General features: G+C 40.5%; 4 protein-coding genes across 4 annotated transcripts; 2 read left to right on the top strand and 2 right to left on the bottom strand.

The window, feature by feature from the left end:
- Window positions 1-2,113: 2,113 nt before the first annotated feature.
- Window positions 2,114-7,490, top strand: LOC135679507 (uncharacterized). The gene is made up of 4 exons (XM_065193342.1): window positions 2,114-2,369; window positions 4,863-4,985; window positions 6,943-7,062; window positions 7,146-7,490. Exons 1-4 carry the CDS (start codon window positions 2,333-2,335, stop codon window positions 7,208-7,210), a joined length of 345 nt encoding a protein of 114 aa, XP_065049414.1. The 5' UTR covers window positions 2,114-2,332; the 3' UTR covers window positions 7,211-7,490.
- A 288-nt stretch (window positions 7,491-7,778) lies between these two features.
- LOC135679506 (RING-H2 finger protein ATL3-like) lies at window positions 7,779-8,973 on the bottom strand. The gene is made up of 3 exons (XM_065193341.1): window positions 8,836-8,973; window positions 8,689-8,759; window positions 7,779-8,619 (listed from the first exon to the last, which is right to left on the bottom strand). The coding sequence occupies exons 1-3, from the start codon at window positions 8,971-8,973 to the stop codon at window positions 7,989-7,991; spliced, it is 840 nt and encodes a 279-aa protein (XP_065049413.1). The 3' UTR covers window positions 7,779-7,988.
- A 171-nt stretch (window positions 8,974-9,144) lies between these two features.
- On the top strand, window positions 9,145-18,018 carry LOC135679505 (probable sugar phosphate/phosphate translocator At1g06470). Its single transcript, XM_065193340.1, has 12 exons — window positions 9,145-10,428; window positions 10,541-10,713; window positions 11,455-11,540; window positions 11,663-11,712; window positions 11,809-11,876; window positions 12,934-13,034; window positions 13,144-13,156; window positions 13,382-13,566; window positions 13,719-13,805; window positions 14,334-14,428; window positions 15,090-15,244; window positions 17,482-18,018. The coding sequence occupies exons 1-11, from the start codon at window positions 9,923-9,925 to the stop codon at window positions 15,202-15,204; spliced, it is 1,479 nt and encodes a 492-aa protein (XP_065049412.1). The 5' UTR covers window positions 9,145-9,922; the 3' UTR covers window positions 15,205-15,244; window positions 17,482-18,018.
- A 6,178-nt stretch (window positions 18,019-24,196) lies between these two features.
- Window positions 24,197-25,678, bottom strand: LOC135679504 (probable WRKY transcription factor 65). The gene is made up of 3 exons (XM_065193339.1): window positions 25,277-25,678; window positions 25,057-25,194; window positions 24,197-24,944 (listed from the first exon to the last, which is right to left on the bottom strand). The coding sequence occupies exons 1-3, from the start codon at window positions 25,441-25,443 to the stop codon at window positions 24,392-24,394; spliced, it is 858 nt and encodes a 285-aa protein (XP_065049411.1). The 5' UTR covers window positions 25,444-25,678; the 3' UTR covers window positions 24,197-24,391.
- Between the last annotated feature and the right edge of the window lie 1,158 nt (window positions 25,679-26,836).

Genomic DNA, 26,836 nt, shown 5'->3' with positions numbered 1-26,836 from the left:
TTTTTTTTTCTTTTTCATGTGTTTATACCCACCGAGCACTTTTACCTCCTCCATTTTCCTTATAATTTTAAATATATAGAGATACTTTTGATATATATTCAATAGTTCTAATTGATGAATCCAGTTCGATTTGATTGGATAATCAATTGATTATTAAATTAAAACAAAATAATCCCAAATGTTTGTTTGGATGTCGACTTATACAAATATCAAGATCGGATGAGGTTAAGATTTCTGACATAATCTCCTGATAACAAAAAAATTAAATTTTTTAAATTTTGAATAAAATAATAAATGACCTCGAGTATAATGGTACGAGCCTTTAGATGTATACCTATTGATCGAGTCTCGTCCTCCCTTGCTAACTATGTTTTGAGTCATGATTATGATTAATATTCTCCTATCACTTGGTATGATATCAAAATTTTTATCATAAAATTATATGAATAAAAAAGAGAAATTTACATATTTTATTCAAATTTATTATTTGATAGGGTACGATGTACGAAAATATAAAATTTCTTTTCATTTATTATAACAAGAAAAGCAATCACAAGCTTACTTTTATTCTTTTATGAGAAGGAAGATTAAGTCTTATAATCCTTTAACGTATAAAAAATATATTTCAAAAAGCTCTTCTTTTTCTTTGAATCACTCAAATCCACTTTTGGGGATCTCGAATTACTAACTTGAGTATTCGAGAGATTAGGTCTGAAAACCACTCTCGATCTCGATTTCTACTATAGGGATTCTTTTGACAATCCTACACAAACAGGTCTAGACTATGTTAGATTAATCAGGACGTCAACGATATTTTTCCTTAACACTATTTTTTATTTATCTCTTACTTTAGGTAAAATAAATTATGATAAATTTATTTATTTTTTGTATATATGCTTACAAAATCTAATGACTTAGGACATATTCTTATCGTTATGACTACTATATGATATGGAAAGGAGTTAATAACCAACCATGTGAAGTCATCCTTTTGGGGTTAATTATAAATTACCTATTATAGTTAGACTTTTATAGTATTTCGATATTTAGACTTAATAAATTTATAATAAAATTTTTATAGTTATGAAAGTGAAATATTTAACCTCATTTACCTTCACGGTTTTATCGCGAAAGATATAGTACGTAACAACATGTATAGAAATGATATGAAAATGATAAACAAAAAAGTATTTTCAACATCCAGTTATATTTCCTTTTGTTATATCCTAATTAAAACTTCTTAGTTGATTGTTATGATAGTGGCAAATGACACTGTGAGTCGTGATGACACTGTGAGTCGCGAGTGGTTGTTGTGAAAGTAGTTGACGAGAATGACATGGTATTCGACCTTGTCGATGTGGATTCAAACACCATCAACCAAGGCAACAGCAACTACCATGGTAGCGATAATGGGTTTGATAATGGTGGTGATGGATATTATGGATGACCTTGGACACAAATGAGGTGGAGTCCTAGAAGTAGATTAGAGAAACTTGTACGACTTCTTGTAAAGGGAGGAGGAGGAAGAAAGAGAGAGAGTGCGACAGCTAGAGATGAGGCTAAGGGAGAGGAGGAAGAGGACAAGGATGATTACATCTATGTCGGCATGCCCATTGTCCTCATCCTCTTCCTCTCCCTTTGTCTCATCTCCTATGGTCGCTCTCCGTCTTTTCTTTTTCTTCTTCTTCCTCCTATTTTCACAAGTGGTTACGAAATTATTTCAACTCCACCTCAAAGACTTCACCCCACCCATTTCCAAAGACATCCCACTACCATCATCAAATCGTCGTCGCTACTGCGGATGCCCACCCTCACCTCAGTTATCGATGTTCAGATCCATTTGGACAAGGTCGACCACTACCACAACAGTCACTCACGACCCCCGATGGTATTATCATCCGTCACTACCACAAGAATCGACTAATAAATTTTAATTAAGATATAATTAAAAAAAATAAAATTATCTTTTTATCTATCGTCTTTAACAATATTCACATACGTATTGTATCCTTCCTTAATAAATCGGTGATATTACGATAAATAAAATTAAATATTTATTTTTATAAATTAATATAAATCTTAATTCCAGTGACGGAGATAATTAGCCCCATTATTTTGCCGTCTCGTTTTATCGCACGCGGCTTTTGACCTCAAGGCCGAAGCTTCGCCACCGCCCCCTCCCCTTCCCATCTCGAGATCCTCGACGGAGCCCGAGGCGCCGACCACCACGATCTACGCTCCTCCTTTCCCATTACGACTCAGGGTCCCGATGGTCTGATTTCTACCCTCTCTGTCCCCGATCGCAATCGACTGGATTTTGGTTCGCATCAGGATGGGCTGCGCTGGATCCACTCCCACCAAAGGAGAAGGTGAATTCCGATCCACCCTATCGTTTCGGTCCATCGGAATATATTCTTTCCTCTTTCGCATGAACTTGAATCCTGTTGTTGTCTTGATTGTCAAATCGTTGCTGCGTTCTGTTGAATCGCCAATGACGACGGGTGATGTTCATCTCTTCGCGTGTAGCGGCGTTCTGTTCTCGCTGCTGTTTGATTGATAGATTCTCATCACAGGAGGGAAATTTTGATAAGGGGTTTCTAAAATGCATCCAGAATAGATATGTATCGGCATCGTGTATCTCTTATATTCTACTCTTTCATGAGTATTTCCTTTCCAATTGTTTCTGGTGCATCTAGTGTTTTGCCTGTTCGGTTCTCATGCTGATTAGTTAGAGTGCATTAGTTGCATCTTAGACGGTAAAGTCTTTTATTGGGTAGACGTACATATAATGTTGGAGTCTCAGATATTTAGTTCATCTATGCATGGAATGTATTGCTATTCAAACCTTGATCATTCATACAGTCACAAGAGGTACTCTACTATCACTCCTCCACGTATGGAAAGTTGGCAAGTGAGCTGAGTGAAGGACACAGCTCTATTTTTAATTACGGGGAGTCAGGAGAAAAATATGACCCTGTTTTTGTTGACTTGCTAAATAGGAGTAGTCACGTTTGATTGTGCATCAATACTGTCGGCCGGTGAGTTGGCTCCAATTGGCACGGTTGGTTCACTGCCAAAGGCGTAGGTTCATCCTTATGTCTCCTCCACGCTGATGTGGGAGTGCTGATGTAGTGAACCCGCGTTGGAAGTCTACATGGGAGGCGGTTTGCCAAGGCTTATTTGACATTGGAGCGGTGAGGCCAGGTAGAGGAACTGAGATCTACTCAGTCGCGAGGTCATCTCTTGGCTGTCGGGTCATCTTCAAGCTGCGGGGTTGTCTCTTGGTCGCCAATGATCCTGCACAATAGGTTGGCACCGGGGGGTTTCCCAGCTCGACCCCTCCGATGCTTAAGTCAGTACAAGGCGAAGGGGACGAAAGAAAACAGTATGAGCTGTGTAAAAATGAGAGAGTAAAGGATCGAGAGAAGGTTGCCTGTTGGTCCTCCCCTGTGGCTTGGCCTGGGGTGTGGTTCTTATACCTGGGTGTTGTGCACTCTTCCCCTGCATTAGCCAAGGTGGTAGAGGTATTAATGAGGGCGTGCCCTATGCGGCGAAGGAGTTAATGTGGGTGGCTTGCTATCAGTCATCAATGCAGAGTGCTGTCAGCCATAGATGCATGGCTCGAGATGTCAGCTAGGAGGTGAAGAGGCTGGGACGTGCCACCATTGATGGTTGCTGGTTCCATGCTTTTGTTGTCATTTAGTCCACGTGGTGAACGGAGCTGGACGGTGCCAAATCTGTCCCTATCAATGTTCATCCACAAATGTGACTTTCTAAATTTTTTGGAAGGACTGGCTGTATCGGAAATTAAATCATAAATGGACTCATATGCATAATAAAAACCATGCCTCAATTTTGCTGCTAGTATCCAATTTTTTCAGATGATACCTCCTCTTTGCGAGCTTCTGGTCTTGTGCCAAACTTGAACTTCTATCTGCAATGAATGATTTGTCATAATGTATTGTGATGTAGAAGTCATTTTTAGCTTTGAGTTTTTTTCAGGTATAGGGACTTTGTCAATGATGCTTATGGAATAAATTAGAAAGAGTACTTGAAATATTTTATTTTGGATATCTTTAATTAGGATTTATCATTTTAATCCTGGTTGGGCAATGGTAGACTTACACAAGGAGGGGTGGACTTAAAACTGATTGTTTTAACCATGTTTTTTCTCCATGCTTATTTATGCTGAACCTCCGTGGTACTCACCCTTTCCCATTGATACTTGACTCCTTTCACATAGATGCATAGTGCTCATCTTGCTTAATTTATGACAATTATTGCACTTTCATCCTAGTTGAGGCATCATTAATCATATTATTTGAGCAATAAATGAAAACATTTTAGTCAGTTGAATGTTTAGAATGTATTGCATTTAGTTTCTAATTTTTGAATCATGTATGTAAATCGTGTTGTGCTTTTCAGAGAAATAATATGACCTATTACTAAATGATGTATTTGAGGTTTAATTGTACCAGAATGACATTTTTTGTGTTTCAGATGTCTTGACCTTGTAACACAATGGATAACTGTACACTGAATTTTATTGCCCATAAATTCATCCATCATAACTAACTCATGGACTTTGCTTTAAGTTTGCGCTTTTTACTGGATACTAATTATGTTGTTCCCTATTCTTCAAAATGTTCTGTATCCTGCATTAAGTATATCAAAGATTCTGTTTGAGAATGATGGAATTTTTCTTGTGAGTGATGTTAACATATAAGCTATGCAAGGATTTTATATAATGCTTCTTAACTTTAACTCCATTTTGTTTGTGTTTTAACTTGCTGCTAACATTTGTACTTGGCCGTCAGCCTGAATGAGTCTATTTATGATCTGATCGGCTTTAATGATCGTAGAGAATACTAAGAAACTCCGTAAACCAAAGCCCTGGAAGCATAATGAGCCAATAACCCGCACACATCTCAAGCAGATGCGTGATGAATTCTGGGATACTGCTCCTCACTATGGTGGCCAAAAAGGTGCTCATTTCCAACAGCTGTTTGCTTTATTAACCTGCAATGATTTCTTTCGCACATGACCTTTCAATCAGAAACCTTTATTGTTATTGTTGTATTTCAAGTCTTTCTAGAAGTAACTGAAAAAGCATGAACTGAAATTTAGATGTAAATGTCATGGCACAGTAGGAGGTTCCTTTTTAGTTTTTCAAATTGTATTCTACATTCCGATACCAGAAAATATTGGACCAGTTTTAATCCCAAGCATAATGGATATTGATCTATGCTTTATAAACAAATTTTGCTCAATTTTAATTTTATAAATGACATGTTAGGTTTTTGTTTGGGATAACACATTTGCAAAAATAACACTTGGTTTTTGTTTGGAACAACACATTTGCAAAAGGAAAACTTCTCTAAGTAAATGGAAGCTCATCAACATATTACATATATGAGAATCTCTATAAAACATGTTTTGGCTAATGAATTTTTGTTCAAGGTTACAAATTTTGAAATAAATTGTTTCATTAAAATTTGACTGTATAAGTTATGTTTGCATGCATTTTAAGTGGTGTTTAAGAAATCTTGGTTTCTTTTTGAAACTTAAGTGTCTGGATTGTTATAGGGCAGGTTTCTTGCACAGCTACTAAAAATTTCCATCATGATCATAATTTGAACACATGGAACTTAAAAAAAATTCTAAGGATGTTTGTTATAAGTGCAGACACCACATTCTAAATGTAGCAAATGATTGATTTCTTTCTTGGTTGATGGTATTATGTTCAATTCCATTAAAAGCATTTTATTTAAGAAGGTTCCAGCCAGTTTAATATTTTATGAAGTACTGCTGTTATGGAGAGACTTGCAGTCTTGCAGTGCTATGGTGCTTCCAATATATTGTAAAAAGATTATAGACCTCCAGAAATATTATTTACAATAAATAAATTGTCCTGTCTACTATCATTTGCAATGGAGAGGTTTTTTTCGGTTGATTGGTTTGCTTCATTATTTTTATAGGAATTGCCTTATCTGCTTTAGCAGCTTTCTCACTGCTCTTGAAGATTTTTAGAAAAGCCATATCTAGTAGGAAATGGAGCTTATAATTTTTAGCAGAAAAATATGTATAATCAAAATAAGACATATTTCTTCGGTAAAATGTATTTATCTTCTGTCCACTGACCTAAACAGCTTTGACAGGCAATAAAATAAAAAAAAATGCTCCCTGAAAGAGTAAATCTCTGAAAATTTGTGGAATTTTGTAGATTACGTTGCTAATTATTCAATATTAGGAGAGAGTCTTAAAAGTTTTTCCATTCTTAACTGAATACCAAATTTAGCTATATATGCTTCTAGTGCAGATAAAGAATAACACTCTTAAGGGGGGAAAAGAAAAACTTTGTCAAAATTTCAAACCAATTGAAAGGCGGTTTCACTTCGTAGTTTGTTCTGCAAAATAATGAAGTGAAAATACATCTTATTGAGAGTCTTTAATCACTTGTTTTAAATGGGGACCTTTCTTGAACTGAAGTAATTTACAACATAGAAAATTCAAACTATTGTTTTCTTTGATAAAGAGAACAATAAAATCGGCAGAAGTAATTTTATATTTCCCAAACATAGAAAATTCAAACTAGCATCATTATATTTCTCAAGTAATTTTCCTATCTAGGTGATACCTGCTTCGTATTGTTCACGTCGCTACACTCTTTTATCATTTCATCACTATAATAGGTTATCTGTTATCTGCTTCTTTGATATCAAATCCTTAAACGGATTGGATACGGCGCAACAATGACAACTACATAATGAATGGTCGCATAATTTATGAAAAGCATGCATATGGCACATTTGTAATTCTTGCTATCTCGAGTATCAGGGTCTATGTGTTAATAAAACAGGAGCCTAGTGTAGGAATGTGAAATCCTAACAGGTTTTAGTATCAAGCACCACAAATTCCAAACAATTCATCTTACTGTGGCAGAGATATGGGATGCACTCCGAGCTGCAGCGGAAGCTGATATAAACCTTGCACAAGCTATAGTGGACAGTGCAGGCATAATTATTTCAAATGCTGACATGACTCTCTGCTATGATGAAAGAGGTGAGAACAATCTTTTGTCATGTTTGTCTTTTACACACTTTTATTATTGCATGTGCAAAATTCTTCCTCTTCCTCCATTTCAGGTGCAAAATATGAACTACCGAAGTATGTTTTGAGCGAGCCTACTAATTTGATTCGAGATAGCTGACCAAAAAGCCATGTGCTCAAGCGCGAACCATACATCGATGTAGACCATGTAAATGACTTCTCTTCCCTCCCTTGTCGACTCCAGTTTGTGATTTCGTTAAGAGAATGATTCCAATAATTTACTTGTCAAGCTTCCTCACAAAGTTTCACGAGTAGCAGCATCATGTAATGGTTAAGTTGATCTTTAGTCATTGTCATCATGTATTTAATTTTATGGTTGCACTGGGGGGAGATTTCACGTTCCGTAAATGACAAATCAAAGATATACCTTTACTGATTCACATCATGCAGGTTACTAAGCAAATGAGAACGCCTGTAATTACTTTCTGCTGCTTTTAGTGCATTCCTACATGCTCGTGGCATCAAAGGTATCCCACCGGAACTTTCAATAGATTAAAAATGCGAACTCTTCTTGATGGTAGCAGTCAGGTGATGTCGCCAGCTTTTATGGCTTTTCATTTTTGCCGTACTTTTTGGTTGGACCAATTCATCTTGATCTCTCCGTAGGTATGCCTTAAGTGTATGAATTTTTTTCTCTGTGATCATTGTCTAACCTTATGGATCTGATCTGATCAAGCACCATAGCGTAGGCTAGTTGTTTCATTTCTAATGGAGTATTACTATACCCACAGCTATTGCCCACGCCAGGAGGCAGTCAGGTATACGTAAGATGGTGGTTTATCTGCCTCGGACACAAACCACCAAGTAGAGACTACAGATGGATTCTTGGTAAACACTAGAACACAACCTCACATCATGTCGCTCGCTCGGAGCATCTTCTAGCGGTGAGAAGCTGCGCGGGCGTAGTTGACCCAACCGAAGGCCTCTTCCATGGCCCTGATGAGCGTGACGAGGTCCAAAGGCAACTCCTCGTCATCCAAATCGCTCGCGTTGTGGGGGAAATAGTTGCTATTGGCGCCTCCGTCGCTTCTTCTGACCGGTGCGCCCTCCTTCCTCTCGCAGAGCACAAACCTGCACACCGGGCACTTCCCCTGGCTCTTCACCCACGGCACCAAGCAGTCGTTGTGGAACATGTGGTTGCATGGCGTCACCAGGACTTGGTCGGTCGGCAGGAACGCCTCCAAGCAAATGGTGCAGTCCTTGCCGTCTTCCTCCTCCGCGTCGTCGGCGCCGGTGTCGGTCCTCCTGCTGAAGAGGCCGCGCTTCCACGCCCTCCGCGGGGGGTAGGGAGGGCTGTACACCTGCTTCCTGAGCTTGCCCATGGCCTTCTTGAACTCCTCGGCCGTCAGGCCCTGGTCTTCCGGCTCCGCCGCCTGGCCGAGGTGCCACTCGCCCCTGATCCGCGGCGGCGAATCCCTGATGAACTGCGTCAGCCTGGGGTTCACCCTGTCGTCGGCGGATCCACTGAGGACCAGGATTCGTACCGGAGAATGAGGCCGCGAAGGGAAGCTGATGAAAGAACTCACGAAGTCAAAGTAAGTAGTCATGATAACAACCATACACGATACAAAAGTTTACCGTGTCAGGCCGAAAGGCCCCGTCCTCACTCTTTCCTCGAACAATCTCCATGGATTGTACAGGTCTTCTTCCTGGGGAGAAAGAAGAATCAGCAAGCAAAGCTGTAGATGTGGAGATTCTAACATCCATGGCAAAAACAAGGCATACCGGCCGTCGGATCAGGGTATGAGGAACGCTCGGCCGCCAGATCGGACGGCGGTCGTGTTCCGGCGACTGCGAAGATCCATGCTCGTTACCATTCCTCCAACCCCGTGGGTATATCAAGGTGTTGTTGTTGGAACTCATGCTTCAGCTGCTGTTGGAGCCCAATTCCCCCTTTGAGGATGTGAATGCTAACTGGTATGCTTTTCTATGCGCGCATTATTCTCTGTAGAGGAATCTGCTTTTTCTTACCTTTTGCTTGAAGAATCCTCGCGATGGATGCTCTGCAAAAGCTTTAGCGACAGCATAAAGCAAAGCAAGAAAAGAACGAATATTCCCTTTTCTCAACGCTGCACATGTTTGGCTCAGATGAAGTCGATGCGATCCTCGACTTAATCCTCTTGAGTCGACCTGATTAGTACACTTTTACTGTCTGTGATGGAAGTCACGTATGCGGGTATTGGAAGATAGGCGTGGAGTCCTCCCATTGGTTCCAACTCTCTGTTTCGTGTCAATAGCTGTTTCTAGTTTGTGCGTCAATACGTATCTCGAGACAGGAAACACGACTTCCGTCTCCCTATCTACCGCGTCTCGGTGCCGCGAACGGTAGGAAATTGGCGGAACCGTATGCGTCCCGCAGCTGATGAGCCACTAAGAAGCATCTTTAACGAAACCGGTGGCTGAGTCGACACAGGTCAGCCTTGAACGCGTAGTCTCCTCCGCTGCCCCGGTCGCACCAAACTTCCCCTAACCCTCTCCGCCGTTTCTCCGCCCGACTCTCTCGCGCCGACGTAAAAGAACGGTGAAACTTCTGTACCACCACGCCGACACCCATCCCTCCCCTCGATCCGTGCCATCTTCGCCGCAACAACCCACACCAAAACCCCCTCTTCCCCCACCGCTGACGAACCACCTACCACTCTCTTCAAATCAGATCTACAGATCCGTCGAGATAAAGATCAGGATGACAGAAAAGTGTCCGATCGTTCCTGGATCTACTTCTTGAATCGATTTTTTTATTCGATCGAGGGTGCGCCTCCCAAGATCTGGGTCGGCATCGATGCTCGAGTTCTAGTCTCGACCGTCTGTGACGATGGAAGAGAAGAGTAGAGAAGAAGCAGCAGTTGCAGCAGCAGACACTGAAGTTAACGCCGTCGAGGTCGGTAAAGAAGAGGACCACCATAAGCCAGTGCTGCGCAGGGATCCTTCGTTCTCGCGGTGGTGCGACGTGAACGGGATCTTGCGATCGAATGCTGCGGCCGATGCTGGATCCCCGGAGACCAGCTCGGCGGCCGAAGAATCCGAAGAGTTCGAACTGCCGTTGCTCCATCAGGGCAGGTCCGAGGAAGCGGACGCGGAGACCGAGGACCAGATGAGGTCCCAAAGTTTTCGCCAGAGAAGCATGTGCTCGGGCAACGCGAATGACAGTGCAACGAAGTACGCTCCTCTGGACATCGAGAACGGTGTGCACGCCAGCGATTCGATAGCGAAGCTCCAGTCGTTGGAGCAGTCCAAAGAGAGCCCCATCTCTGCCGTGATCGTGTTCAAAACTCTGTTCTATATACTGGGCTGGTACACCTTCAGCACCTGCTTGACAGTGTGAGTTCCTAATTCGACGTGAATGCTTACTTAACTTACTCTTGATTGTGGATCTAAAATTTCAAGTTTTAGATGATCCCTTTTCTTATTCATGTCGCTGTGATGCTTTTAGGTACAATAAAACATTGTTAGGGGATCACTTGGGTAAATTTCCAGCTCCATTGCTGATGAATACAGTTCATTTTTCCATGCAAGCCATTTTATCCAATGCCATTGTGTATATTCAGTCTCGGATTTCTGAAAGCAACAGGAATACCATGTCATGGAAGGATTACTTCATCAGAGGTAGAGATTTTGCCATTATCTCTTTTCTCTGAAGAGAAATATAAGAACAGCAGTAGACCAACGATTTTACACCGTAAAATTCTTCTTGTGTAGCATTAAAATCAATCAGATGAATTCTGTTATCATCCTTTAGATGTTTGCTGTAGGATAGTGATCTCTGTTCAGGTTTCTAAGGGGTGATCCTGTAGAAGGACATTGAGGTCCTGGATGATGCCATATTGCATAGATTGAAAATAAAAATTGATGTGCAGTGTTGAAGGTACACATCTGAAGCTTATTGAAAAATTGCAAAATCTTTTCTGAGTTGGATCTTTCAAGATGTAAATCTAACATACGGTATCAACATATACAACAACCACAACAGGCAGTGATGTCCCAACTAATGGAAGTGGTCTAAGTGAATATTTGTTCGCCGTTGGGCAATGTTCAAGGCAAATGATATCAGAATATGCAACAGGAAAACATCCTGCACGTCTTGGAATATATGATATTTTGAATTTTTACTGGTTCATGGGTTGTATTGGTTATTGAGTTGGAAATGAAAGAAATGAAGGATACTTTGGTAACATAATTACCAGTTGTTATGAATAATGTGTCCATGTTTGTCATTGAATATCAAACGGTTGGCTTAATGTTAACAGATATCATCTATTTTATGTTGATGTTCTTTCGTTTTTTCTGCAATCTGCACTTTTCTGCACTTTTTTAATGCTAGTGGTTTGTGTGGATCACATTTTGCAGTTATCCCGACAGCTATTGCAACTGCATTGGATGTAAATCTGAGCAATGAGTCTCTTGTTTTCATATCTGTCACTTTTGCAACAATGGTACGTCTCTCTACTGAGTTAAGTGAATTAGTTGAATCGCCATTTCTTTGTATTCGGTTGATTTCAGTGAATATAATTTTATTTTATGAATATATATATATATTTGGTACTCTTTTTTGCAGTGTAAATCTGCCTCCCCGATATTTCTCCTTGTTTTTGCTTTTGTATTTAGGTGAGTGTTGACATCACCAACTTTTTTTTTCTGATATTACAAATGCTATTGTCTTTTCTTTTTATTCCTATTTAATTTTTTCTTTTACATTTGTAGGTTGGAGACTCCCAGTTTTAAGCTGTTAGGCATCATACTTATTATTTCTGCTGGTGTTCTGTTAACAGGTAGATTGTTCCATCAACCACTTCTAGCTAATTTTATTTTAAATGTGTAGTTTTTCAATGGAACTTTTAAAATGATGTCACACATGTTTCATACAAAGGCAACAATTGTTCTACCAGTTGGGGTGTGTGACTACGATATTGCTGTTGTATATCAAGGGCACAAGAAATTTGTGAACTCCATTGGAATTTCAGATCTTCTAGCTATTTGTGGCCTATCAAGCTCAATAATCAGTCCTAGTTATCCCATATGTCCAGTGAAATGAAAAGTTTCAGACTATGTCCATATCACAGATTATTAGAGCTAGTGATTAGAGTGAGGCAATTATTGTCCTAGCACACAACTTTACCAAGGAATGCAATTTTCTGTGGATACATGCTGGATGCTACATAGGGGCCCAGGCATAAATTGGGATATGGATTGCCCCTTTTCGAGTGGTTCAGGTGCAGTATAGAGCTTACTGCCCAGTAAGCCCTGTGGTACCACCAAATTCAGGTTTGTTTTTGAACCCCTTTTTTGGTTTAGGTCTAGCCTTACACCCCACACCCCTCCCCTCATTGCTCTTTACCCGTTGAAGGTCCTACATAATGAATCTAATCATAAGATTGTGTTTTCCATCTGTTTCCCTTATAACTAGAGACAATATATATCATTTTGTCACAATTTCGTAAAAAAGTTGCAGAAGTGTATGTTTGAAGACTAAATAAATGGAATTCAGAACTTATTTAGCAATCAGTCAGTTCATTTGGTTACCATTTTGTGGCTGAGTTTGTTTTTTAACTTTTTTCCTTCATGGAGGATTATTGCATTATCTATGATCTAGGATACCATTCTTTTGGGGATTGTCTCAAGCATCTGAGTTTTTTATGTTAACTGTTATCTTTCTTAAAATTGTTAGGTGTATTCTCTCTGATGGACTGTCTTGTAAACTCTGACACCTAGACCAGTGGCATGTCAACACTGCATTTCCGCATACTTTACCGTTAAACATATCTACTATTTTTGTTTAATTTTGCAGCACTATTATGTTGACCAGTAACAATTCACCTGTCTTTTCAGTTGCCAAAGAGACCGAGTTTGAATTCTGGGGCTTTCTTTTTGTTATGCTCTCAGCTGTAATGTCTGGTTTCCGCTGGTGCATGACTCAAATTCTGTTGCAGGTTGGCTGTCAAAGCTGCTTTGTACACTTTGATATTTGTTTTATTTAATATCCAGATCTAAAGTTTTATTGCTTTTCTCTGTGCATTGGCTTCAAATATAACGCTGAAGAAAGAGGCCTACGGTAAGCAGCATTTCAAATTATTGTGATCAGCAATTTTGTTTTTACGTGAAAGTGGGTTGTATGGGTTTGCTGTTGCAAGGAAAAGCTATCTCTTTAATGACTTTTATATTCACCATGACACATTTAATTAAACAGCTGCAACAGACTGCAAATCTTGCTTTATGATTTAAGCCTTAGAAAAGACCACATGAGACATGCATTTTTTTTTTCTTTTTTGTGGTGCAGGTTTAAAGAATCCAATTGCTCTGATGAGCTATGTGACACCAGTAATGGCACTAATAACTGCAGTCCTCTCTCTCTTATTGGATCCATGGCAAAAGTTCAAGGGAAACAATTACTTTAATAGCTCAAAACACATAATGCAAAGCTGCCTACTTATGCTTCTTGGCGGAGCATTGGCATTTTTTATGGTAAGAATTACATACTAAGTATGCTGAAAAAGTAAGTTTGTTGAATTTGATGAGCGTGGACCAATATTTCTGATATCATCAAACAATTCTGCTTGTCAATGTATAAGCATTCTTCGACACTGAATAAGCAATCTACCATCTTTGTCATGCAGGTTTTAACTGAATATATTCTCGTGTCAGCAACCAGTGCAGTAACAGTTACAGTAGCTGGCATTGTGAAGGAGGCTCTGACAATTATGGTATGACATAGTTTTGTCTTGACACCTTTGACATGTCTTATGTTTTCTCTGAGGTGAATTTTGAAGCTATTTTAATTATCATTGATAGATCAGGAACCCTGAAGCATTCTACCTTGTCTTGAAATGCTAGATGGTTTATTTATTTATTCATTGTTATTATTATTGTTGTTGTTATTATAAGGGCTCCTGTCTTTTACAAGTAAAGTTAACTCCGTAACATTGATGAGCTTTGAACTGCAGATGGCTTTCTGTTACTTTCACTTATCATTCTTAGACATATGTACCATGTATTTCTTGTTTACTTAGTACTTAGTGAAAGTCACATTATCAGGTAGTTGCAATCTATAGCTAAACCGTACTATATCTTGACTTAAAACATTTATATTAATAATATATAGATAGTAAAATATTATGTGTAGACTTAACCATCATTTTCATTGCATATTGACTTATACGTTGTTGAAGTTGTAGAAAAATGTGTTATTGTGTAATATATTTCTGACTTATGTAGCATTTCATGTTTATCAGGTTGCAGTATTTTACTTCCATGATCAATTTACCTGGTTAAAAGGATTTGGACTTTTTACAATTATGGTTGGGGTCAGTTTGTTTAATTGGTACAAGTAAGTCTTTACATTTTATGTCTTAAACCGCTTCTGGTTTATGTTATCATGCGGTTTATGCACTTTCATATATTGGTAAATGGCACTCAGTTCTCTTATTGCTTCAGTCTGCTATTATCGTAAAAGATCATAAATAGTTAATTTACACAGGCTAAATGAAGGCCATGTTAAAACAAATATGTTGAGTTTTTTCTCTGACTTGTTCCAGATTCTCTGACAAGGTTTGACACCTTGGTTTTATAAAGAAGTTTGTTACTGATGGAGAATTTTCAATTTGTGTTTAATTGAGAGCCAAATGTGATACCTATTAAATGCATTTTAATTTTAAAGTCAATGACATTTGCTCATTCTATTAGCAAATTGATGGACATAATTGTGCTCAGAAGGAAAATATCCATTAGAAAAGGAATTTTATCATTCATGGACTAGGTAGGATACTTGCTTAATGAAATCCAGTCACTTAAAAGACTAGTCAAAAACATCAGTGCAGCATTCTCACGTACAACATTGTTTTTTGTCGTATGTTGTCTGCTTGCCATTGAGATATTATAAGCTAAAAGTAGACTATTATGTTTAAGATTAGTGAGGACATGATTACAGTAAGCCAGTTTATACAGTCTCATAGGTTATGCTTAATTTTTGTTTGCAATATGATGTTCAGATATCACAAACTGATAAAAGGTCAGCAAACTGAAAATGAGGGAACATATTCTAGATCAATAGATAGAGATGCAAAATATGTCATTCTTGATGATATGGAGCTTCAAGATGCTTGAGTATCCATCATTGTGGGGCAACAACATTGGTAATGAACTGGTAAGATCTTCTGTTAATAATTTTACATGGCAACTCACCCTATCATCTTTGTTAGTTAGTTTCTCCATTTTATTCTACTATAATTGATTTTTATTTTCAGAAATTTGAACTTTATGCATTAGCTGTAGAATGTCGTCTTTTTCTATTCACCAAATGTTGTCACATTATTGGTGAATACTTGTACATCTGTTCACTTCTAGCTGTTAAATTGGTCTAACACTTTGAGTATGATGTGTATTGTTTACTATCAGTAACCTTAAGAAGTAACAAAAACTTAGTGTTAGAAATTATGTATTTCATCAAATGTTATAGCCATATTAAGAGATAAACTGCTGCTGGTACTCCATCTTTAATTTTTCTAATTGAAGTTAGGCAGCAGTGGAATAAAGATGTTTAGGCTGATTCTAATCAATGGTTCTTATGATTAGTTTATGACCTTCCTGGTGCTGCTTGGGGCTCGAGATTATGAGGTAGTTGTTCTGCTGCTAAACCTTTCAGTGGTTATAGATGACACACTTCTGACAAACATGTACATGTTATTTACACTAGATAAATAATATTAAGTACACAGTATAATTCTAAGTTTCTAACAAAAGATATTTGTGCAGCATACGTTTTTCCTAATTGCTAAAGAACTCAAGTTCAAATGATACTCGGATTATAGAAAAGTAGAAAACAAATATCGAATCAAGGACTTTTTGGATAACCCTACAAACAAATGAGCTAGGTGAATTAGGGAGCTTAAGTGGCCCTGAGAGATTAACCTGTAAACTGCAATGCTCATTTGCATGTTGTTCTACCACATGGCATATGAAACCAACAATTTAAGAGAATGTACAGTACCTTTAAATTGTCATTGGAATATGGCATTTTTCCAAAATTTATTCTCTATACAAGCACTTGAAAATTAACGACATGTTCTTTGACAATTTTTTGAGTATGGTGCTATAGTTCAGTTTTCTCTTCTTTATAGTCACTCAAATAGAATTTTCTCCATTTGCTGACAGTACATCTCTTGAGAAGTAAGTTGGTCATGTGACTTTTAAGTGAAATTTTTCAGTAGTTTTCACTAAGTTTAAGCAATGGTTTTAAAAGGCGCTCGAGCATTCGCCTAGGTGCTCAGGCTAGGCAAAACGAAGCCCGAATGCCTCGCATAGGGTCCAGGTGATGCACTTCATTGAAGCGTGGCTTGGGTGCTCGCCTGAGCCTAGGTGTCACGCGCCTTGAGCGATTGCCCGATTGAATCCAACGAGTCGAACCAACTTTTAGACTCTAGTTCAATTCAATAGTGACTTAGTTGGTTCAATCAAACCAATTAAGTTCAACAGTAAACATCGAAATTCACCCCCCCTCCCCCTTGACTTGCTCGGTAAACCCTAGGTTCCATCGTTGCTTCCTTTGCAACTGAGGAAAAGGTTCAATCTTCCTCTTTTGCCGTCGACAAGTCTGTTGTCGATGTAAAGGTTTGAATCTTCCTCCTTCATCATTGTTATTTTTGTACGCAGCTCTCTCTACCGCCTAATATTTTGTGTGTATCTCCCTCCGCTGTCAAGGGACATGTCCGCAGCTTTCTTTGTCACTGTTGTCGTCTGCAGCTTCCTCCTCCATTGTTGTTACGGTCCAAAGTTACCTTTGTTATCGTCGCCCTGTCGGTGACTCCTATTCTCCTTCCTACTGCACATTATTATAACTACTGTTAACAGTGGATTGTTAATCCTTAGAACTGATAATTAAAACTATTGTCATCATTTTTTATATTATATATATTATATATTTTTATACTATATTTTTATATATAATTTAAAAATATATTGTATATTTTTTATACTTTAACATTTTAGAGCGTCTTATTTCGCTCGAGTATGCGCCTAACGCTTTAGACTTTTTGGAACCTTGGCTTCTAGCATCTTTAAAAACACAGAGTTTTAAGAAGTAAAGAACTTGTTATCATATTGAAAATAAATTTAGATTTTTTAAGGAACCACCTGCCCAGCGTTCACTCTCGTCTAGCATATTAAAAATTTCTACAAAAGGTGCTGGACAATGTTCAAGTAATGAGAGGCCTTGTAACGTGCGGTGTGCTACCATATATTTTGTCGGTAGCAGTACCCAAGTCAGAAGTGGGCTGATACCTGCCTATTGGATCGCTCGACAATAAAGTAGACAAATGGCTTCAGTTTTAACAGGTTTCTTTTTTATTTTTCTGTTTTGGATGCCATTTGAAACTTATTTTGCAGGTACATGGAGCCTTCAGAATGCATCTTCTGAGGTGTGGTGAGTTGACATGCGTAGAGTTTAGACAATGGTTAAAGTTCATGAATGCAAAATTGTAGGATATGTATGTCAAGTTTGGACACTCACTCTACTCGCGCCTGCATCTTCTATTCAAATGTCATGTGGGAGGCGTCATGTGACGAGCTTTCTGGAAAGTGGTTATTCTATGGCAGGGAGCTCACATGATTAGAACTTACCGAAATTGGTTTATGATAACAAAACAAAGGTGCAATGCAACTCTTGGTGATTCCTGCCGCAATTCTTATTCTTCGGAGCATAAAGTTGCTTTTGGCTTCAGTGATATCTGAAGATGGTGATTGCATGTTTTATTTGTTGATTTAATTGAATATTTATTAGTTCCCCTATACTTCCCTCGTCTTTGCTAACCAACAATGTTCAAAGATGTATAGGATTAGTACATTTTCCAAGTCATAAAAGAACATCTACATATTCTATGTACCATTCACCCACATAATACTTGCTAGTACCATTCCATGTTCCGTCGTCCATGATTATTTTAGAACATTGGCTCGTTTGTTGCTTTACGTATTATACTCTGCAGGATGATGGTTTCTGCGTCCGTCCGTGACTCTGCCCCTATTCCACCACGAAGCTCCGTCACCTCCACCTGACGATGATAGGAAATATTCTACCAGGCCCAATCACCCCCCGCAGGGTAGTGACATGAAGCAAATATGGTATGTCCGTCACAGGAGATCATTTGGGTCGATCTTGTCGACCTCCATGTGGTTGGCAAGTGACTGTTCAAGTCTACCTCATTCGGTTGATCGGTCCCCGTGGATAAAACATCAAGGGAAAGAAGTTACAATCATTATAGGCTTATCGCTTATCGCTCTTATGGACGTGACGTAATGCTAGAAGGAAGACTTATCGTTTGTGGACGTAACGCTAGAAGAAAGATATTACGATCGTTACAAGTTATAACTGATTCTTGATCGAGAGGCAAAGCGTTATAATCATTCACATGATTAAGAAAATTAATCTCAATTAATTTTTAATTATACTATACAAACAAAAAATTAATAATTTAAATAAAATAATATATTATTTATATTTATGATAATTTTAATTTATATTAAGTAAAAATTACACCCGCCCTTCTTCGCCCATCCCGCGCCTGCATTGATGCAGGCTGCCAATGGCATCACTCTCAACTTCAAGAAACTTGGTCCCTTCGCCAATGGCACATCAACTTCAAGCAGAAGTGCCCTCATCAACCCTGTCGCCACAGCCTGCCATCGGAGTCATTCAGCAATGCTAAAGTTTGAACCAGTTCAAGCCACGTGTACTCCATTTGGCCAAATTCCTGCATCTCCCTGTGGAATTTCAAGCAGCATATGCAACATCGGAGGGATTGGATCAAGATTCACACAGCAATGTTCTGATGGTTGGCAAATGACAAATGATTGCATCAGTGTTAAGATCCAACCAACCCGGGTGGTAACAAAAGGTGGACATTAGAAGCACTACGCACAAAATCTCTTCTAAGAATTGCTAATATCTATGTTCAGAATTTGCAGTGAAAAATAATATTGACTGGCTAACTTTTGTTTTCCTTCTACAGGAATTTGTGAGGCAACAATCTTAGTGGGTCAATTCCTGCTTCTCTACCTGTTGCATACCTTTGATATATAAACTATTCCTCCTTGCAGCACCGGAGATGGAAGAGGATGTCCTTGTACTTATCGACCGCCTCAGTAGGAAGAGGATGTCATCGAACTTATCGACCGCCTCTCTAAAGCGGACACCCTCATCCCAAAGTCTTATTTTCTTTACACTTTCTCCGGGGATTTTCCCAGCAAAAATAATAATAAAATAAATATAAATTTATAAAAAAAATATCAGACAAACTTAGATGTGTTACTCACAGTGATTTTACCACACGATCAATCTTGTTTCTTTGTGCAAAAGAATTGTTTGATTCTCGTCGGGAGATATTCTAAGTATATGTCAATTTCATTTCACATTATTTATTTTTTCATTCATATTCAATTCTTGATTTAGACACATTATGAAATGACTCTTTATCATATAAGAAAGAGGGGCTTTATCCGTTCCTCACTTGTAATATTAATAACATTCGAATTGTCCAGATTTCAAGATATACTATAATAATAAAATAGTAAATATCAATTATTTGGAATTAACTATATAGATTTTTTTATCACCATTCAGATATGTAAAAAAAGTCATATACTTGATTAAGTTTAGAATACTTAAATGTTTATTTATAATGGTTTTAAATTTTTTTTATCTCCTCTCGTATCACTAATATTAATTTTTTAATTATTACCGTAACAAATCATATGCTTCCGGAGAAGTTATGGAGCAAGCTGCCCTAAGGAGGCTAGGGGCTTGCTTCCTGTGATGCCTCCTCAAATATGGGGGTCTAATAGATAGAAGGTAGGAGATAAAAGCTAGAAAACAGAAGTTATGTTCCTCATTGATATGTTCTCTTTATTTATAAATTCCCTCATGACAGTAAAATTTCTTCATATAATTGAAGAAATCTTATATACTATCATGCTCCTGCAAGATGGTATTCCTACTAAGGATGTCGATTTTGGACCGATACAATGAAAATAGTTTACGAGCGAGAGGTTTCATGGTGAGTCTGCTAATTGATCGATCGTATATATATGAGAAACACGTAGTTGATGTCGGAAAAATTGATCTTGCATGAAGTGAAAGTCAATAGCAATATATTTTATGCGGGAGTGAAATACCGGATTGGAGCATAGATAGGTAGCTTCGAAATTATTATAATATATTATAGAAATAAAAGTGAAATTGATGTCGAATTCCTTAAGCAGATTTGTGACCCAATTGAGTTATGCATGAGTGGTGGTAATAGCACGGTATTCAGTTTTAATTGTAGATCGTACGATTGTCGTTTCTTCTTAGAACTCTAATTGATTGGATTAGCTCAAACGAAAATAATATACCTCGATGTGGATGTTCTATCATCAAAGTTTTTTGCCCAATTAGCATCGACAAAGGCATAGAAATGAAGTGGAGAGTGTTTACAGAGAAAGAGACCATGATTGAGGGTCCCTTTAAGATATCGCAAGATTCGTTTGATTGCAGACGAGTGCGTAGTAGATGACCATTGCATAAATTGTGATAATTTATTGACCGCAAATGAGATGTCGAGACGGGTGAGAGCTAAGTACCGTAAAGAGCCAACTATTTATCGGTATTGAGTAGGTTCCATAGTAGGACTTCCATCAGATAATTTGAGCGATTCATTAATAGAGATGGGAGTTTTAACCGTATTTGCATCCTGCATGTTTATTTTTTATAATAAATCATGAATGTACTTTCTTTGTAATAGGAAGAGACCTGATATTTATATGTTGCTTCTACTCTAAGAAAATAATTCAAGGTTCCTAGATCTTTTAGGAAGAATCGATTTGCCAATTGATAGTAGCATAGAGGTATTAATGTTCACCACTGACTTAAAAGAAGATAGTTGAAGTTCGTCGACCGATAGAGAGAAGAGGGATAGCGTGGAACGCAGATCTGTTATACCACGTTGAGGAAAGAAGCATCAGAGTGGCAAAAAAGGCAATAGTCAAAAGCCTAGGGATTTGTACTGTTCTTGTGGCATCCACAACTACGCCAGCCATTCTAGTCGTTTCAAGTGACACTCGACCATCGGGCTGGAAATACAGTGATTGGATTTGCACTATGTATATCATGCCACTTGCTCCCTCCATCGCATTAATCTCTACCTTGCATAGTAGTGATGGGGAGGAGAGGGGACGAGCAATAAAGGAGAAGGTTTGGCTCTACCCTTGCAGGAAGAAGGTGGGGGCGCTTGCGTCCTATTATTCGTTGGTGGCTATTTCTAAAGCTTAGTAATTACATATGCATATGGTTAAACAGATATATCGAAAGTTGAAAAGAAGCCAACGACAAAGCTATATACAGCAGAATTGCTAATGCAAGAATAACTCTAATACCATGATAGAAGGTAAGAGATAAAAGCTAGAAGATAGAAGCTATGTTCTTCATTGATATGTTCTCCCTGTTTATACAAGTTATGAGGAAGGATTTTTCTCAATAGAGCAACGAGATTTCCTTGTAAAGTTGAAAAAAATCTTATCAGCTTTCACTAGCTCCTATAAAGATAAACATATTCATACGAATCTCTCTCACCCTCTTATTTGAATCCACTGCTCTAACTTCCCACGGACGTATACCTAAATTAAGGATCTCAAGCATTTAAACAAGTGAGAACTTTACCTTTTAGGCGAGGAAGTCAGAAGAGCGGGCAATGAAGGAACATTGATCTTAATGTATACGCCTTCTATAGTTCCACTGTACAAACACTCACGTAGAATGATCGAAGTCCATCCTGGTGTGCGCTATTAGTGATGAAAATAATAGAAGATAAGAACAATTGTTGTAGAAGCTTTATTGAAGAAGAAGTGAAGAAGCTTTATTGAAATAATTTTAGCTTGAATACATTAACATGTCCCTCTCCTATTTATACAAATTAGGAGAGATGATTTTCCTCGACAGAATAGAGGATTTCCCTCAACAGAATAGAGAGATTTTCTCATATAATCAATAAAATTTTATCTTTTATCATGCCCCGCAAGATGGTGATCCTATCAATGATACAAATCTTGGATCGATGCAAAGAATGATTTACGAGCTAGAGGCTTTGTGAGTAGGGCAAGAGCAATAGAGATGCAGTAGAGGAGGAAACTGTAACGATGCTACAATAGATGCTACAATAGAGAAGAATGCTAGTTGAGTTGGTATAGAGTGACAGTGGAGAAGATAGTTGCCGTTTGCCGAGGAGGAAAGATTTAGCGCACAAATGAGTCGACAGCGAAGAAAGCTTGCTCTAGGCAAGGGCTCTGATACCATGATAAAAATAATAAAATATAAGAACAATTATTACAGAAACTTTAGTAAAAAAAAGTGAAGAAGTTTTATTAAAATAACTTTAGATTGAATACATTATTTCCTCGTATAGTTAGAAAAATATTATCTTTTTATCAATTAGCACATGGAATCGTATCAGGATAAGGATGAAAGCTGTTCTTATCTTCTATCAATTAGACAGAGCCTCCTGATCGAGATCGGGATCCAGCCCTAGAAGAGAAAGTCAAAATGGAGTTCACAGCTAGTAGCCTTTGGGAGATAGAGAGCCAGCAACAGAGGCGAAGACGCTCGGAAAGATTACTAATGACGAATCAGAAATACAATCTTCAACTAGAAGATGAAAAGGAGAAGGGTTTACCGGCGACTACCAGGGAAAGAAGAAAAGAAACGTCAAAGAACCATGAAATCGCTCCGATCGCAAGAGAGATTAAGAGCAGAGTAATCTCCACAGAAAGCCTTCCTAAAATAAAATTCCACAAGAGAAATGAAGGGAAGTGCTTACGAGAGACTGCCATCGTTTCAGGAGAATAAGCGCGATGGGATCGGCTACCGCTGCTTCTTGATCTGGCAGAGGCGGTCGCAGTGGTGGAGACGAGAGGAGGAGGAGATTGGAGTGAGGTTTCAAGCGAGAAGAGAAGACAAAAGGTTCGTTATCCTCGAAAGCGATGCCGGTCATCATATATGTAGATGACGCGTCTACCCGAAACCAATGGCGGCCACGTGGCTATTGTTGATAGGTTCCAAACGTAGCGTTCCTGTTCCAATCTTTTCCCAAGCATTAACAACTTAATTGGGCCATAAGCCCAATAATACTTGTCCTGTTTACTGGGCAGATCAATCGATTCAAATTTCGCACACACACACACACACACACACATGTGAATCGATTGATCTGCTGGAGCTACCATTAGACTAATAATCATGCTCATCTAGCCACCCATTCAAGTCGAGATGGTGACACCATCTTAGCTTCAGCCCACCGATGATGCGCTAGATCCAATCTTTTCCAACGAAATCCTTTTCCATGTCCCAATCGAGCAACAGCCTCACAAACACAGATGAAATGATTGAGACAGTGATGTTTATCTAACCCCTCTCACACGATGTCTTCTGCGTTCCCTGCGTGTCCGGCTTCGGCTGTTTGCTTTTGAATGGTCGTGTCCTTTTATCTTCCGCTTTAAGCTACGTTCCATTGTTTAATACCACATGGTTTCCCTGGTTCACATAAAATTAAAAGGTGCAGCTCTGCCGGCTCTCCTCGGTAACATCTTTCCTGTGTGAGATTTGGAGTCGATGATATGCTTTGACGAGATCATGAATGAACAGGGGAACCAGAGAGTCAGAGATAAATGGAAGCCGGACAAACCTGCACCTCCTCGACTATATATGGAAGAGGCATTGATTCAAACAGATGGTATGCGCTCCGAACATATGCTGCGGTCGGCGGAATGGAAAGCAACGAAAGCAATCATAGAAACTCATCCGTTCAACGTGAGAACAAAACCGTCACCCTGGTAAAAGGCTACCCAACACATGCAATCGTGGCCCCTACTTGGAGATTGATGTCTCATTTGTCGCCTGGTGTGGTCCATCCAATCGGCGAGTTTGGTGTGCCGGGTGACGCACGCACGCACGCACAGAGATGGCGTGCCGACACGCGCGACGACGATGGAGTCCGGCGATGAGCACGAGGAGGAGGGGGGGAGGAAGCGATCTTGAATTGCTTCTCTCCTTTTCTTGGCGAGAAATTTCCACACGTGAAAACGATGTCACGGAGATCTATTATTGATGAAGCCATGGATGAAAGGGAGGAGGAAGAAAATATCGGGAAGACGGCAGTTTTGAGACGTCGACTACCGAGAAAGATTAGCCAATCGTACGGCGCACGGGGCTCCCCTCGATCGGATCGACGGCCGGCCTGGCTGCCAAGGGATGTGGTGGGGTGGGGCTCACTCACCCGGTGGTCCCCACCCACGAGGCGGACGCCAGGCCCCGGCGGAGCACCACCGAGTACTCGGGCAGCTCCCCCAGGCCCGCGAACAAAGAGTCCTCCTCTTCCACCACCCGGCCGCCGGCCTCCTGCTCCTCCGGCAGCGCGGCCGCGGCCTGGGCCCCGGCGAAGAAGACCGAACCGTAGAGCAGCTCGCAGGAGCCGGCCGCGGACGGGGAGGTCGAGGAAGTCGAGCACACGTCAGCGAACCACTGGAAGCCGCCGCCGGGCGCGTCGACCAAGAGCGCCGGTTCCTCCTCCGCGATCAGGTCGGAGAACTTCTCGTCACGCTCCGCGGACTCTGGCGGACTGGACTGGTTCTGCGGTGGCGGCTGGTCCTCGACAGTCTGCTGCATCGCCGCCGCTGCGTGCTTGTGGTGGTGGTTCTTGGGGAGGGGCCATGGGTGGTTGTGGTCGAAGGAGTAGGTAACCACGATCGCATCCGGGTCGACTCTGCTCCGCTCCACCTGCTTCCTCGCCGGGCACCCCTTGGAGCTGCTACACCTGTAGTAACCCCTGCACGTCCCATAAAGAACACCCATAGCTTAACATACCAGTTGGCTTTCACGTTGATCTCGATCTCCATCGTGCTTCTACTGCTAAATCGAGGAAGAGCACACGCACGTACCTGGGATAAGGTGAGCCCTTGATGGGCTTCTGTCCGTACTTCCGCCATGCCCACGAATCAGCCGGCGGAGCCCCCTCGCCGGTGCCCTTCGCTTCGCTGATCGGAACCGTCACTACCCGCTTTTCCACCGCCCGCCGGCTGCTCATCCATGAACCCAATTAAAAGACAGTAAATCCAGAGAGAGAGAGAGAGCACGATATGGGAGGACAAGAAGATCCACCTTCTCTTCGGAGAGGGAGCTGAAGAGGAGGAAGGAGCCAAAGAGCGAACAGGTTTGGCGTCATCGCCGGATCCACCTGACCGGAGGCTCCTATCGTTGGCGTCGGACGCGATCCCGGCCTCCTCGGGCTCGCACCTCTCGAGCTCGTCGCTGCAGCTCCCGTTCATCACAACCAGAAGAGAAGCTTCCCGCAGTGACGACTTCCCTCCGCCGCCGATTCAAGGCACCCACTCACTCCATCAAACAGTAATTTCCGTACGCTCTTAGCAGCAACGAAAGAGCTTTTTTGTCAGGAAACAAGATGGAGGAAGAAGAAGGGAGATGGAGCGAGAAGGTGGTGGTTGCTATTGGTGGGGTTGCCAATGGGGACAGACGGGTGCAGTTCTAATACTCATCGTTCACCTCCACCCATCGTATTAAAATACTCGAAGGCCTTGTCGTTTGCGCGAGACGTTGCCTACGAGTTGCTCTCCATGACTCTGAGAGAGAGAGAGAAGAGAGAGAGAGAGAGATGTGGAGGCAAGTAACTCCAACTAAACTATTCAAAGAGGCGAGAGCGACTCCTCCTCAGCCTTGTTGCAGTGCACATCCTGATGCAAATATATTATTTGAGGTAGCCCTTTAGTTATTGGCAAAACGAGGTGAGATCCGGCAGAGGAGATACACAACCGCCCCCCTCTCCTATTCATCTCCTCTTCGATTTCCTTTCGTCATTAATTATCATCTCTTCCCTCACGCACTCCTTTCAACTGGAGAGATGCTCTGCATCTGTTCGCCATGAACTGGATGGATAACGAGGGACCCAAAGAATCCACTGTCCATGGCTAGCTTGGCCATGAGTGACACAGTAAAGGATACAGTTCAAGCTGGCTTTTACCATTGTGTGTGTGGGGGGGGGCGGGGAGGAGGAGAATCCGGCCACTTATACACACCATCCTGCAGACCGCAGCTTCCTCGTCTCGTCACGGAGATGAGCTTTCATCTTTCTTCACCCACATCGATGGTGGAGTCCCTTCCACGTCGACGTTTCGGCTCACATGGATCCAACCGCTGAATGCGGCAAGCTTGAAGCTCGAACGGAGGTGCTGTCCAATAACTCGATGGGTTCGATTATCTTATGGCCGTATCCGCACTGGAAGTCAGCGTGGGGTTATGGCGTCACAGCTTGCTCTACACTGTGTTCATTAACTTCTCTCCTATTATATACTTGGAAGCTTCTTCGTTGACGTGTTGCAACTGGGCTTGTATAATATGTCGTTCGTTTCGTCGAACACCTTGTGCAACCAGCTCCGGGAAGATTCCCTCGCGTCATTACTTCCCTCTTGTGAGGCCTTGATAGGGGGTGAGGGTTTGGATCATCGTGACCGTACGATGTAATCTATTCGAATGGAAACAGTAAGATTAAAAGAAAAAGATGATAGCTTCGCTTATTCTCGGCCTATGACTTTTCTTGAACGGACGCCATCTTCCACCGTCTGGAAGTAAGCCAACGCAGGTTTGACTTGTCGTGATGGTAGAACGCTGTATCGCAGGAGTTGGAACAAGTCTGGAATCTATAGT

This window comes from Musa acuminata, chromosome BXJ1-7 (assembly GCF_036884655.1).
Source record: "Musa acuminata AAA Group cultivar baxijiao chromosome BXJ1-7, Cavendish_Baxijiao_AAA, whole genome shotgun sequence".
Lineage (NCBI taxonomy): Eukaryota > Viridiplantae > Streptophyta > Magnoliopsida > Zingiberales > Musaceae > Musa > Musa acuminata.
Note: the sequence above shows the minus strand (reverse complement) of the source record. Positions and strands in the feature narration are given on the sequence as shown.

What these genes read in the sequence shown, in the direction of transcription:
- LOC135679506 (XM_065193341.1), bottom strand. Translation starts at nt 8,973, where the DNA reads ATGAGTTCCAACAACAACACCTTGATATACCCACGGGGTTGGAGGAAT. An exon ending in ATACCCTGATCCGACGGCCG is followed by an intron (nt 8,760 to 8,835) that starts GTATGCCTTGTT and finishes CTTTCTCCCCAG; the next exon opens with GAAGAAGACCTGTACAATCC. An exon ending in GGGCCTTTCGGCCTGACACG is followed by an intron (nt 8,620 to 8,688) that starts GTAAACTTTTGT and finishes TTCTTTCATCAG; the next exon opens with CTTCCCTTCGCGGCCTCATT.
- LOC135679505 (XM_065193340.1), top strand. Translation starts at nt 9,923, where the DNA reads ATGGAAGAGAAGAGTAGAGAAGAAGCAGCAGTTGCAGCAGCAGACACT. An exon ending in GAAGGATTACTTCATCAGAG is followed by an intron (nt 10,714 to 11,454) that starts GTAGAGATTTTG and finishes CACATTTTGCAG; the next exon opens with TTATCCCGACAGCTATTGCA. An exon ending in GTTTTTGCTTTTGTATTTAG is followed by an intron (nt 11,713 to 11,808) that starts GTGAGTGTTGAC and finishes TTACATTTGTAG; the next exon opens with GTTGGAGACTCCCAGTTTTA.
- LOC135679504 (XM_065193339.1), bottom strand. Translation starts at nt 25,443, where the DNA reads ATGAACGGGAGCTGCAGCGACGAGCTCGAGAGGTGCGAGCCCGAGGAG. An exon ending in GCTCCCTCTCCGAAGAGAAG is followed by an intron (nt 25,195 to 25,276) that starts GTGGATCTTCTT and finishes ATGGATGAGCAG; the next exon opens with CCGGCGGGCGGTGGAAAAGC. An exon ending in AAGGGCTCACCTTATCCCAG is followed by an intron (nt 24,945 to 25,056) that starts GTACGTGCGTGT and finishes TGGGACGTGCAG; the next exon opens with GGGTTACTACAGGTGTAGCA.
- LOC135679507 (XM_065193342.1), top strand. Translation starts at nt 2,333, where the DNA reads ATGGGCTGCGCTGGATCCACTCCCACCAAAGGAGAAG. An exon ending in CACTCCCACCAAAGGAGAAG is followed by an intron (nt 2,370 to 4,862) that starts GTGAATTCCGAT and finishes TAATGATCGTAG; the next exon opens with AGAATACTAAGAAACTCCGT. An exon ending in TCTCTGCTATGATGAAAGAG is followed by an intron (nt 7,063 to 7,145) that starts GTGAGAACAATC and finishes CCTCCATTTCAG; the next exon opens with GTGCAAAATATGAACTACCG.